The 12675-nt window shown below is 41.6% G+C and overlaps 1 protein-coding gene across 1 annotated transcript in view; it reads right to left on the minus strand.

Moving 5' to 3' along the window:
• Positions 1–243: 243 nt before the first annotated feature.
• C1_1H1orf53 (chromosome 1_1 C1orf53 homolog) overlaps positions 244–12675 on the minus strand; it is a 148570-nt gene continuing 136138 nt past the window's right edge. The window contains exon 3 of the mRNA XM_078643991.1: positions 244–4196. Within this exon, the coding sequence (XP_078500117.1) occupies positions 4125–4196 (72 nt within the window). The 3' untranslated portion in view covers positions 244–4124. The remainder of the gene's footprint in view (positions 4197–12675) is intronic.

The raw sequence follows: 12675 nt of genomic DNA on the forward strand, positions 1-12675 counted from the left end.
AGTTGCTACTCCTGCAGCATGTCATAGTTTACTTAACGGTGACCTGTAAGTGGGTGCATCGACCCAAAAAATTAAAAGGGCATAACAACTAACCAGACAGCAGTGAAAGAGGAAGAGTGGAAATTCGGATTTAAGGCACATTTGAATAACAATGGGAGATTAAGCGAGGTTACCAAGGCTCTCATGAAATCAAACACTCGCGAGGTTACCAAGGCTCTCATGAAATCAAACACTCCAACAAAGTGCTGGTTACTGTATTTATTACATTTTGAGTAGTAATAATCCTACTGTGTCCGGTGCTACACGGAGTGTCTGCCACCAACATGCGAAGTGCTGCACTGACTAGTAAACATTTGCTATTGCCTTACTAGGTGGTATGATGACCTAGCTTGAAGTACCAAAAACAATAGTAGTAGAATTAAAAGCAAATTCAGTGAACAATTGAGCGAGGTCTCTTGCAAGACACATGCTGGCATAGATGTCTCAAAGTTGCTGAATATTAAGTAACAGTAAGAAGTTTAATAGGAAGTGATGAGTCCTAAGTTTAGAGCGACTGTTAAACTGCCCGTTAACAAAGGTTATCCAATATAAATAATCAATATTACACACAGATCCCATCAGGCCATTAAAAAAAATAACAAATGCAACTAGAGAAGCCAATGCAAATAAAAAAGAATTATTTGTGCTGCTTTGTGCGCTTAGCACACAATTTATGGATAGACAGGAACTATTTTCCTTCATTTCTCAATTAATATTGGAACTTTCTCCATTGATTGTTTTGTTGGGTAAATACATTTACAATTCGCGCTCATTGCATCGGTATATGTAAGAAGAAACAGAAAATGCAGACATAGCTGAAAAGGAGCCGTTAATTTATTATTTGCAACCAAATATAATTCCATTGTTGTTAGAAATACGAGACTCACTCTTGTGCACCATGCACTGGTGTACAACAGGGGTCTACAACATAATATGTTTCGCGCACCCAGTAGGAGAGGGCTGGCACGCACTCTGCGAGGATGAGTCTGAATTTCTTTAAAAAAAAAAATTTTTTGACTCATCTCATATGACCTCCGTAGCTATGGCACCCATTCGATCTGTACCACCTCTGATGCGTGGTGGTTCCACTCTCAGCTGATGTTCTTTATGGGGGATACCCATAACATACAACCTGAGCTGACCAGAGGTGTTAATCATTGGGTCATTGTCCTGTCCCTACACTCAACAAGATGCTGCATCATCCAAAAGATCCCAAAACTGCCCCTTATCTGAGCTTTCCCTATAAACATTTACTTTTGGTCCAGCGCTCTGAAATATCTAACCGAACTCCACCAAGCATTCCAAGTGGGAGGTGTCATCTGACGCCACAACTTACAAATCTCACTCCTAGCCAGCAAATCAGTCTTTGTTGTGGCCCTATCGGATCTGAAACTCCCCCCAATGCTGGAGTACAACCAAATAATATGAGATGGGCTTACCTCCACAATGCGACCCAGGGCTCTAGAGATAGTCTTACCCACATTTATCCAAAATTCTTGTATCTTGGGGCAGGAAACAAATACGTGGACATCATCTGCATTCTGATGGCCGCATCTCATACAGCTGGCTTCTCCGCTACCCTTTATCTTGGATAACTTGAGGGGAGGCCAATAGATTCTATGGAGTGTAAAAAAGTGTTTTTTTCTGAGTGCAGCAGATTTAATCAAGGGGTAAAGAGTATCTAGAGATACTTGTCATAAGGTTTCCATCTCCTCGCTTGGCAAGTGGTTCTCCCAGAGTCTGTAAGGTTGATGCATCTTGCTGTCCGTAGCTGCCAAGAGATGGTTATACCATTGTGCCACTTCTTTTTTCCTAGGAGCTAGATCCTGTAGTTCGCTTTCCATACTGCTATCATCTATGATAGGCCAGCATTGACTTTTACACCAGGAAGAGAGCTGATAGAACTTGAGCCTGGACAGATTTCAGTTGGTAATATGGTTCCAATATTCCCAAGAATGGCATTCATCACCCAGTGCAAGGTATCTCTAATATACAACCCCTGCCTCTTTCAGTGGGTAAGCAAGGTAGTCATAAAGACAGTCAGGTGTACTGGGAGAATCCCAAACTGGCACCCACTTGCTATAATAGGATAGTCCTAAACAATTTTGTCAGTCAGACCACAACCTAGCCGCCGAACGCAGAGTCTTTAAGTGGACTTTCTTGAAAAATGTAGGCGAGCCAAACTTGCACATGAAACCTAACTGCTCTTCCCCTAGTAACATGGCTTTAAACATGCAGCCTATCAATAAATTATCCGGGGAGAGCAATAACATTCTACAATTCTTTCATTGGTAAGCCCAACAGTACAGCTGGAAGTGTGGTAGGGCCACTCCCCCTCGCTGAAGTTTACGCCTGAGTTTTTTCCAGGATAACCGTATCGCTTTACTTGCCCAGATAAAGGAAGATATCTTGCCCTGGATTTTAAGAATATCAGGTTTTCCGAATTCTAAAGGGATGTTGTTGAAAAGGTAGGTGTATTTTGGGAGGACACACATCTTTATCAAATTAACTCGCCCATACAATGATAATGGAATTCTCTGCCATCTTTTTAGCAAAATATCAACCTCCTTTGAGACTCTATCTAGATTGATCTTAGGGATTTTGGTGGAGTCTTGAGTAATTATAACTCCTAAGTATCTAAGTTCTTTGGCAAAATTCCCCTCCGGATCAGTTGGTGGGTCTGCCATTTCGTTAGGCTAACAGACATCAGCAGAGTGGGGCAGCTGCTCACCAGCCCCACAGGTAGCGTATGTTACTAAAATCTCTCTTTGTCTTTTGTGGTGAGAGGTTATGGCCACTCTCAAGGGAGTTACCAAGCCATGCTGTGACACAGTCCTTTCTTTGGCAAACAACAGGAAATACTCCATATGGTGGTTTCAATCTGCTCCCAGTACACCCTCCTGGATGGTTGCGGTGCAATTTGTACATCCCCCATTGGCACTGTTGATTCAGTGCTTCTTCAGGGAGGATCACCTACCCCTACAACTGTTCTACAACTGTTCTTTAAACAGGCATCACAGGGAAATGGGAATTCCTTCATTTGCACAGAGAGCACCTCTCCCATAGATGATGAAACAGCTCTGTCAAGCAGCCTTTGATGGGGTTACCAGGTCTCCACTTGTGGCTTGACAGAGGTTCCAAAATGCCTAATTAACGACATAACAGAAAAATCTTAATCTTTAAACACAACAGTTGAGCTCTGCTGTGAACAGTTAAATCTCATGCAAATTAATTTAATTATAAAGACCTAAATCCTGGCCCTGAAGAAAAGAGGTATCTTGCAAAACACATGCTGGCATAGATGTCTCAAAGTTGATGAATATTATGGAACAGTAAGCAGTCTTACAGGAAGTGGTGAGGCCTAAGTTTAGAGCGACTGTTAAACTGCGCGTTAACAAAGGATATCCAATAGGCATAATTAATATTACAGACAGAACCCATCAGGCCTTATTTGTAATTACAAAAGTAACTGGAGAAGCCAATGCATATAAAAAAAAAGCTTGTGTTGCTTACGAACTGAGAAGAATTTTTGTTTTTTCATTTTTCAATACATTTTGGAACTTTCCCCATTGGCTGTTTTGTAGAGTAACGATATTTACAATTCGCTCTAATTGCATCTGTATATGTAAGAAGAAACAGAAAATGCAGTCATACCTGAAAAGGAGACGTTTATTTATTATTTGCAACCAAACGTATTCCAGTATTGTTAAAAATACGAGACTCACTCGAAAACTCGCACAGATTCTGATATCACAATCCCCAAAGTTGTTCTTGAACAATTTGTACATTATAAAATGAGTATGGTAAATAAAAGTAGTACTGATCGGATATACTGGTGGGTAAAAGGGCTTATCCTTTGCTCCAGAATAATGCATTCCACAGTCTCACTGGAATCCGCATCTCCAGGCAGGACAATGTCAGTCAGATGCCATATCCTCATCACTATCATAGTCCATCCTCTTTAAAAGTCACAACAGCCTAGCACCTGTAGCACTGCTGGAAAGTTCCACTGGCCCACCTGGTCACCACCAATTCTTGGCAATACATTCAATTTCATGTGTTGTAAAGTGCAAAGATGAAAGTGGTTACGTGTAAAAAAAAGAATTGAACTGCTTCTTCTTTGCTGGGTCCTTAACATTCACTTGGCCGTATGGACACTGTGAGGAAAAAACAACTGTGTTAGCGCTTGGTTGATGCAATGTGGCATACAATGAAACTTAATATACAACATCATTTATTTCATCTTGCTCTCTAGAACCCAAATAAAAACAATCTTAATTAACAGAGCTTCTAAATGCAAACAACCAAAATATATGTTTTAAATTGAGCCCTGTAATGTGGCAGTGGACCACTGTTGCTGTATGGCCAGAATCTCTTTCAACAAAACATTAGTCCATAAAATCTGAAATAATAAAATATTCTAGAAAGGGGCACATTTGGATAATAGATTTCATAATTTCCAAAAATATTTATTTGTGAACTAAGGGTATTGTTTAGCAAGTATGCTTCTCAGTCCCAGCATCTAGAGAAAACCAGACTGTGAGAAATTGGGTTGTTAGTTGAATGGGGAGTGAGCCCTGGTCAAGCAACAGCCACAATCCTTTGCAGAGTGAACCACAAAAAGTCACTAAATTAACCCGTGCTTAACCATGGGTAGTTTGGCACAAAAAGCAGTCAGGCTTAATTTTGAGGAAATGCATAATTTATTTACGCAGCACGCATATAGTCACAAAGTGAAAACACAGCAAAAGGAAAATCCCACATCAATTTAGAAAATAGAGTACATTTTAATAAATGATTTGATAACAAAATGACAAAAAATCCAATCAGTAGAGATATGAATTATTATTAAAGTATTTGGTAAAAACTAGCACCTAAAAATCGCGCCAGACCAGGTCAGTCTAAAAATATGTCCGACCGCGATGGAGCGCAGTTCGCATACAAGAATTGGATTGGGCCCAGTAAGCGCTTACCTTCAAACTGAGAAGACATTTTGAGAAAAATTTTCTAAGAACGTAAAGTCAGCAGGGCAAGGCTGCAAGAAGTGTATGAGGAGGAAGTTTTCTAGTTGAGGAGCTTTTGGTTGAAGCCGCGTTCGGACATAGTCTCTTTTTTGGAAGTCGAAAATCTCCAGTGGAATGAGGCAGAGGGCTGTAGCTGAAGCCAGTTTCACAAGGCCAGATACCCTTTTGGCAAAGGACCACTGGACATGATTTGCTGCTGTGGAAAAGAAGGTAGCAGGAGAAACCACAAAGTCAATGTGACCAGTGATGCACCTCCGGCAGATAGGCAAGCAGGTTCGCTCAGATCTCATCCTGTTCTCAGACAGTTTTTGGTCAAAACATGTTTAAGTCCTCAGTTTGGGGATTTTGCCACCTGGGCACCTACAGCACATGAATCTAGGGCCCAGGACTGGTGGAACTTTGGGACTCACTCAGGCTGGGTCCAGGTGTGGGTTCAAGGTGGAGGGAGCCTTTTGTGTCCCTTTGGCTTAGAAAAAAAGACCAGCAAACTAGCCCTTGTAGTCACTCTGGAAGTCCTGGGTTCAGATGAAGATGCAGGGTTCAGCAACAGGGCTGGAATCTGAGGGTTCAAGGCAGGCTCTAGGTAGCAAAACAGGCCTTACAGGAACAGCACAGCAGTCTTGCAGGGTGCACAGCAGGTAGTCCCCTGAGACTCCTTCTGCAGGTCCAGAGTGAACAGAGGTCTTATTTTTATCCTGTGGTGCACTCCTTCTAGAAGGTGGGAGAAGCTTCTTAACAGTGTCTTTGAAGCTGGCATCACTAACAATATGGAGGTGATAGGTCCTTTGTATGAAAGCAGACCACTCCCTTTTCAGTTGCAATTGTGGCTGTGCTCACGCCACTCCCCATCCAACCAGCAGGTGGCCCATTCAGCTACACCTAATCCCTCTATTGTGAGACTGTCTGAGAGGAATTCACAAAGTCTGTTAGTTATACTCAGTCATGTGACTTAAGGCAGGCTGCAGGTAAAAAAGGGGTAAGGGAAGGTAAAATGGCAACTTTCTAAAAGTGCTATTTTCAAAATTGTAATAAAAAACTCAACTTTATCATTAAATAGGGTTTTTCATGATGATTCCAAAGACACCAAACATGACATACCTCCTGTTCCCAATTGGAAATTGCAGCTTATTAAATATAATAAGAAATCGCCAAAGTTATCCTATTGGGGGTAGGCCTCACATTAGTGAAAAATGAATTTAGGAGATTTTCACTATCAAGACATGTAAAATTTTAAAGCACATGTCTAACCTTTTAATTAAAATGCACCCTAATCTATGGGCTGCCAAAGGCCTACGTTAAGAATGTTGTACGTGCAATAAAAAGGGAGTTTAAGGCTTGCAAGGGGGTTATATTGCCAGGTCGAATTGGCAGTTGAAAACTACATTCAGGGTATAGTGGCAGGCTGGCAACATCTTTTAGGTGCTACGTAAGTGGGTGGCACAATAAGTGCTGCAGGCCTACTAGTAGCATTCAATTTACAGGCCCTGGGTATATGGTATACCACACTACAAGGACCCATAATTAAATTACATATGCCAATCAGGAATAAGCCATGTTTAGGGGAGTGGGCATAAGTCCTTTAGCATTGGTTAGAAGTGGTAAAGTGCACAGAGTCCCATGGCTAACAAAAAAGAATACAGAAAAAAGTGGAGGGTAACGGCAAAATGTTTTGGGGGGCGACAATGCCAGGTCCAACACAGACCATTCAATATTGCTAAGAAATATTAAAACAATACATTATGCTTATATCCTAGCACCCTAGTCATAAATGAGTCAGAAATCCCTCCAACACAACGTATACCTATACCTAGTACATATTATTGTCTACTACTTCTAGTAACTGAACCACCAAACATGGCAAACATTCTCCTGCACCTTTTAATATATGGGGGCATATGGTGCTCCATCCACTATGCACTATCCTTTAAGCAGGGCCGCTGGAATGATGTGATTCTTTGTCGATTTTCGCATAAATATGGATTTGCCTCATTTGCCGCATAATCCATAATTTGCTGCATAATCTGCTGTATTTAAACCCAAAACATGTTGTTGTCTAGTTCAAACAGATCAAAAGTTGTTTATTGCTGTACTTGTGTTGTAAACTGGTACTAGTTAAGGTGAAATATTTTCACAGACACTGTTACCAGGTTTAAAAATGACAAAATGATGAAGTAAAACAATCACAAAAAGTGTCTCATTATGCAGCAAAATGTGCCTTTTCTTGCTCCATAATTTATTTAACCATGCCACGTAATTTGGTTTCCCCCTGATGCATAATTCATGGGGCCCTGGCTTTAAGCACAGCATACACCAGTGCTGCACACATGTACACTAAGAAGTGCTTGGAATTGAGAAAAAGGTATGGCAAATGGATCTAGATTGCCTCCAATGTTAAGACTTTGAACACATTATTTACACTGAGCACCATTTGAGTTGTTAAATATGATAGCCCATAAAACATCTTCCCTGTCTGAACTTGCACTTATATGTAACTTAACCAAATGGGCTGATCAGGATTTTGCCTGAAACGTTTCAATTTGTTTGCCACTCACACCTAGTCATGTGACCCTGGAACAGACTTTAGGCACCATATGGTGATGCCACAAACGTTCTAAAAGTGGCATTTTTAGAATTGTGACTTAAAATCGAACTTTAAAATTAAAGAGGATTTAAAATTACAACTCCTTGGACACCAAATATGACTTTTCCACCTGCTCCCAATCAAAAGTTGCCGCTTAATAAATGTAAAAAGGTAACTATATTATCCTATGGGAGAGGCAGGTCTCACAGTAGTGAAAAACAGATTAGTGAGTTTTTTACTACTAGGACATGTCCAACTTTTTAAATACACTGCACCCTGCCCTCTGGGCAAATTAGGGCCTACATTACAGATGTGTTATATGTATTAAAAGAGGGTGTTTTAGGCTTGTTAAAGGGGTTATTTTGGCAAGTCTAATTAGCAGTTTAGAAACTGCTAGTAGACTGCAATGGCAGCCTGAGACATGTTTCAATGGGCTACTTATGCAGATGGCACAATAAGTGTTTCAGCTCCATTTGTAGCATTTAATTGACTGGCCCTGGGTTTATGGTATACTACTTTACTATGGACTTAAAAGTAAATTAAATTTGCCAATAAACTGAAAGTCAATTTGACCATGTTTTAGTGAGTGAGCACAATCACTTTAGCATTGGTTAGCAGTGGTAAGTTGCACAGAGTCCTAAGGCCAACAAAAACAAATTGAGCAAAATAAGAGGGTTGAAGACTAAAGGTTTGGGAGAAGACCACTCTAAGGTTGACAGGTCTAGTAGGGAGATTACGTGATATGCTTAGAATCACAGGCCATTGAGCCCAAGCCAAGACTCCGACCTGGTTTCCCTATTAGAAAGTCAGCAGCTCTAGCTGAAATGTCACATCCTCTCCCTTCTTGTACGGTTATTTACATTCTTACACAAACAGGTCTCTCATGTTGCCAAATACAATATCCCTTCTTTTATCACAATCAGTGAACCTGTCGACATTCTTGATTTACCTGTGGTGTTTGACACTTTAGATGGCCCTTACTCCATACCATTAGCAAGAAGTCTGTGGCTCTTCAGAGGTTCTCTGTTCTAGCAGACTACTTCTTCCTAGCTGTACTGGATTCCAAGAGATCCCTACCATCCTCTCTAGCAGTTAAGGCAACTCATACACAAGCCGCCAACCAACTCCTATTTTCATTATCTACCACCTCTTGTCCGAACATTATATAATTTCTTATCTTCTCTTATCACCTTTATAAAATTGGCAGATAACTTTTCTCCTTACCCTCCTCTCCCACTCACTCTGGTTACCTACCTATGACTACTTTCTATCCATACTGGATGGCTATCAGGTCACTTATGTTGAACTCCCCCCAAACTGACTTCCTTTACTTTTCTTCTTTTGCAACCCTCTTCCCCTCAGCCAGCAACCTCAGGACCATCTTCAACCCTGTTATGCAGAAATGATCTCTGCCACCACAGCATGCTACCAAATATTAAATAGGAGACAAATGTGTGCACCTCTCAAGTTCTACACTGCCAAAACATTATTCTTTTCACTAGTACTTAGTTCTCTTGATTACTGCAACAGGCTGCTGGTAGGCCTCCTTAAATATTCATGCACAACCATGGGCAAGGAATTCAAATCTGCCACAAGATAATATTGAACCTTTGTAAGCACACACCATCACACTCTTTGGACTTGAAGCAGAGTGATTACCAACTACTGACAAATGTACAAAAAGTTGTCCACTGTAGCTCTTAGGGCTCCCTTATCAATATTCTCACAGACTATAAACCCTCAAGGAATTCACTATCAGTCATCCAGAACTCACTTATCACACTGAATGCCCCTTGTGCAGTATCCACATTCCAACTACTCTGCCTTATTTGCTTTATTTTAAAATTGTATACTGTGCGAACTTCAACCAGGTGGGTATCAGAGCGCTTTACAATTTGGATAGGTATTACAAGAGTATACATAATACAAGATAGTCGTGCAACATAGTTAGGGTTTGTGGGATACAGACCATGGAGAAGAAAATTTGGTAATCTTCGCTACATAAATGAGCATGGCAGGCGAATACTGGGATTCAAAGGTGCCCAACAATCACATTGTCAATCAGGTGGTAAGCAATGAGCAGTGGGCCAGGGCTGTTTATGGCAGAAACGTAGCCATTAGGATTTCTTTAACTTCCTTTTTTAAGGTAGCCATGGAGGAAATTTGTCGGACTTTTGGAGGAAAAAAGTTCCAGATCTTTGGGGCAGCGCCTGAGAAGGCTCTGTGACTCGTTCTCATTTTCTGAAAGATCTGTGGTTTTAAGAGCCAAGAAATTGCACTTCTTGACTGTCTGCAACCACCAGATAGTTCTAGTTTTGTAGCCAGATACGTGGGAGTCTTGAGATGAAGGGCTTTGTGAGTCATGCAGACTATCTTTAGGTGTATTCTAGACTCATATGGCAGCCAGTTTAGGGAATGGAGGGCTGGGGAGATGTGCTTGTTTCTTTTTGAACCAGTGAACAGTCTAGCTGCTTCATTAATGGACTCTTTTAGTTGGGCGAAGCTATATTTGGGAAGTCCATAGAGCATGGAACTACTGTAGCCTAGGCAGCACCAGAGCTTGCACTGCCATCTTGAAGTCCTCTCCTGGAAGAAAAGGTATTAGATTCCTTAGCGTGTTCATCTGGTGTTTAGCCCCCTTGCATAAATTGCTACAATGATTCTGCAAGCACCGGTGCTTATCCAAAGTGATTCTGAGGGATTTTCACAGAGTCAATAATGCGTGGAGTGCATTTGAAAGCTGGATGATGTTTCGGCAAGTGGTTGATCTTTGGGGTGTGTTCAGGCGGACTAATGAGAAGGAATTCCTTATTGGAGGTGTTGAGCATGAGGTGGTTGTCAGTTAACCAATTTTGAGTATCCAAAAGGGTGGAGTTGAGTGAGACGAAGTTTTCAGGGGAGGTAGTTTTCAGATAATCAGTGTCATCCGTATACATATGGAAGAGGATGTTCACGGCATTCAGAACATTTGCCAAGGGTTCTAGGAATAAATTGAAGAGTATCAGTGATATTGCCAACCTCCGCAGAACCCCCAGAGAGACTGCGGAGGGCTGGGATAGGGATTGCTTTATCTTGACTTTTTGCGATCTATTATGGAGGTAGGACGCAAACCATCACAATACCGGCCCTGAAAAGCCCATCCTATGTTCAAGGCTGGATAAGAGATTGTCGTGGTTAACACTGTTGAAGGCTGGAGAAAGGTCAAGGAGAATCAGGAGGCCTTCTTTGTTGTGGTCTAGCATTATCAAGATGTCATCCAAAATGTGAGTGAGAGCAGATTCCGTGTTGTGGCCTCTTCGAAATCCGGATTGATGTTGGTCCAGAAGTTGGAAATACTCCATGTGTTCACAAAGTTGCATCTGCATGCATTTTTTCAGCAGTTTAGCTAGCATGGGGATGATTGAGATGGGCCAGAATTATTGAGATCAGCTCTGTCTGCATTAGGTTTTTTTAGAATGGGGGAGATCTGCGCTACTTTTATGCAGTCGGGGATCCGCCGTGTGATAGCGAGGTTTTGATAATCTTTATCCTTGATGTCTTTGAAGATGGGTGGTGGTAGTGGATCAGTGAAATTATTAGATGTATTGATCACCCGCAGAGTGTGGTAAATATCTATTTAGCTGAGGGGGTTAAAGGAGAACCAAGAGGGATCGTTCTTGGTACCAGTATTAAAGGGGCTGAGAATCTCAAGGTGAGCTGGATCATCCCTCCCTGCTGATGGGAGAATAGCCCTCTTTGCTTCCAGGTCGATACTGATGCTCTTCATCATCTCAGTGAAGAAGGCCGCCAACTCGTCACAAGATGGAAGGCCGCCGTCAAGGTCAGAGCTGCTTGATTGTTGTTTTAACAATTGATTTAGTTGCGTTCGGAAGAAGTCAGCCTTTGCAGTTCTGATTTTTTTGTTACAGGCGTTCCTGACTGATCTAAGGTGAATTAGATGTTTGCTGGAGGGTACTGAAGTTCAGGTTCTTACAGCTGCCCTTGATTTGCGGCATCAGAGTTTAGGTTGTCATTGAACCAAGGTTTGGAGATTTTGACAGAGGCACTTTTTAGTTGTAGAGGGCTATTTCATCCAGGATGCCAGCGATGGTGGTGTTTTAGAAGTCCATGAGGTCATGCACATTCGACATGTCCGATGGGGGAGTCTAGGTCTCTATACAGCAGGTTGATAGATCCATCGAGTTAATATTCCTAAGGTTCCTTTTCCATTGTTTGATTTTTTGGGGTTGGACCCTCTTTGTGATACCTCCTTGTTAATTAGGAAGAAGATGCAGTAATGGTCAGACCAATCACAAGGCATAATGGTTTCTATTGAGATGGTTTTTCCTTTGGAGATGATGAGGTCCAGAGTTTCACCCTTGTTATGGGTTGGACTTTCGCAATATTGTGTCAGCCTGTGCTCAATAGGAAGGCTTTTAGACAGTTTACAGCTTGATCATTTAGGTTAGATCAGTGAAGGTTGAAATCGCCCAGGAATATTTGGGAAACTAGGGTGTCATAATTGGAGGAGATTATTTCCATTAATTGTTCAATGAAGAAAAGATTGTCTCCAGGAGGGGTGGTAGAATGTGTGTAATTTGTATATTGGGCGGGGATTGCTAGAGATTTCGATGCATAGTTACTCACTGGAGGTCAGCTCGGAGGGATCGGATTGTGAGACAGAGAGTGTATTTCAATGTATGCAGGCTAAACCTCCATCCTGTTTTATGAATCTGTCTAATCGAATTATGTCATGTCTAGGTGGGACTAGAAGGTCAAGGAAAGGTGTGGATGAGCCTTTTAGTCAGGTTTCAGTGAGGATGAAGATATCAAGCTCATTGTTAAGGGTGTGGTCAAAGATGTCGGCTGCTTGTTTATTCGCATATCTGCAATTGAGTAGTATGCATTTCAATTGGAGAGGTGAGTAGGTGATCGGGGTCTGCATGATGTTCACTCGTTTGAGGTTGTCATTGTTTATAACTCTGACGTTGTGGGAGGGTTCCCTTTTCGGGTTGGCATGGATGGTTTGGGTTAAGTTCTTGCATGAGTCTA

Source organism: Lissotriton helveticus, chromosome 1_1, assembly GCF_964261635.1.
Source record: "Lissotriton helveticus chromosome 1_1, aLisHel1.1, whole genome shotgun sequence".
Lineage (NCBI taxonomy): Eukaryota > Metazoa > Chordata > Amphibia > Caudata > Salamandridae > Lissotriton > Lissotriton helveticus.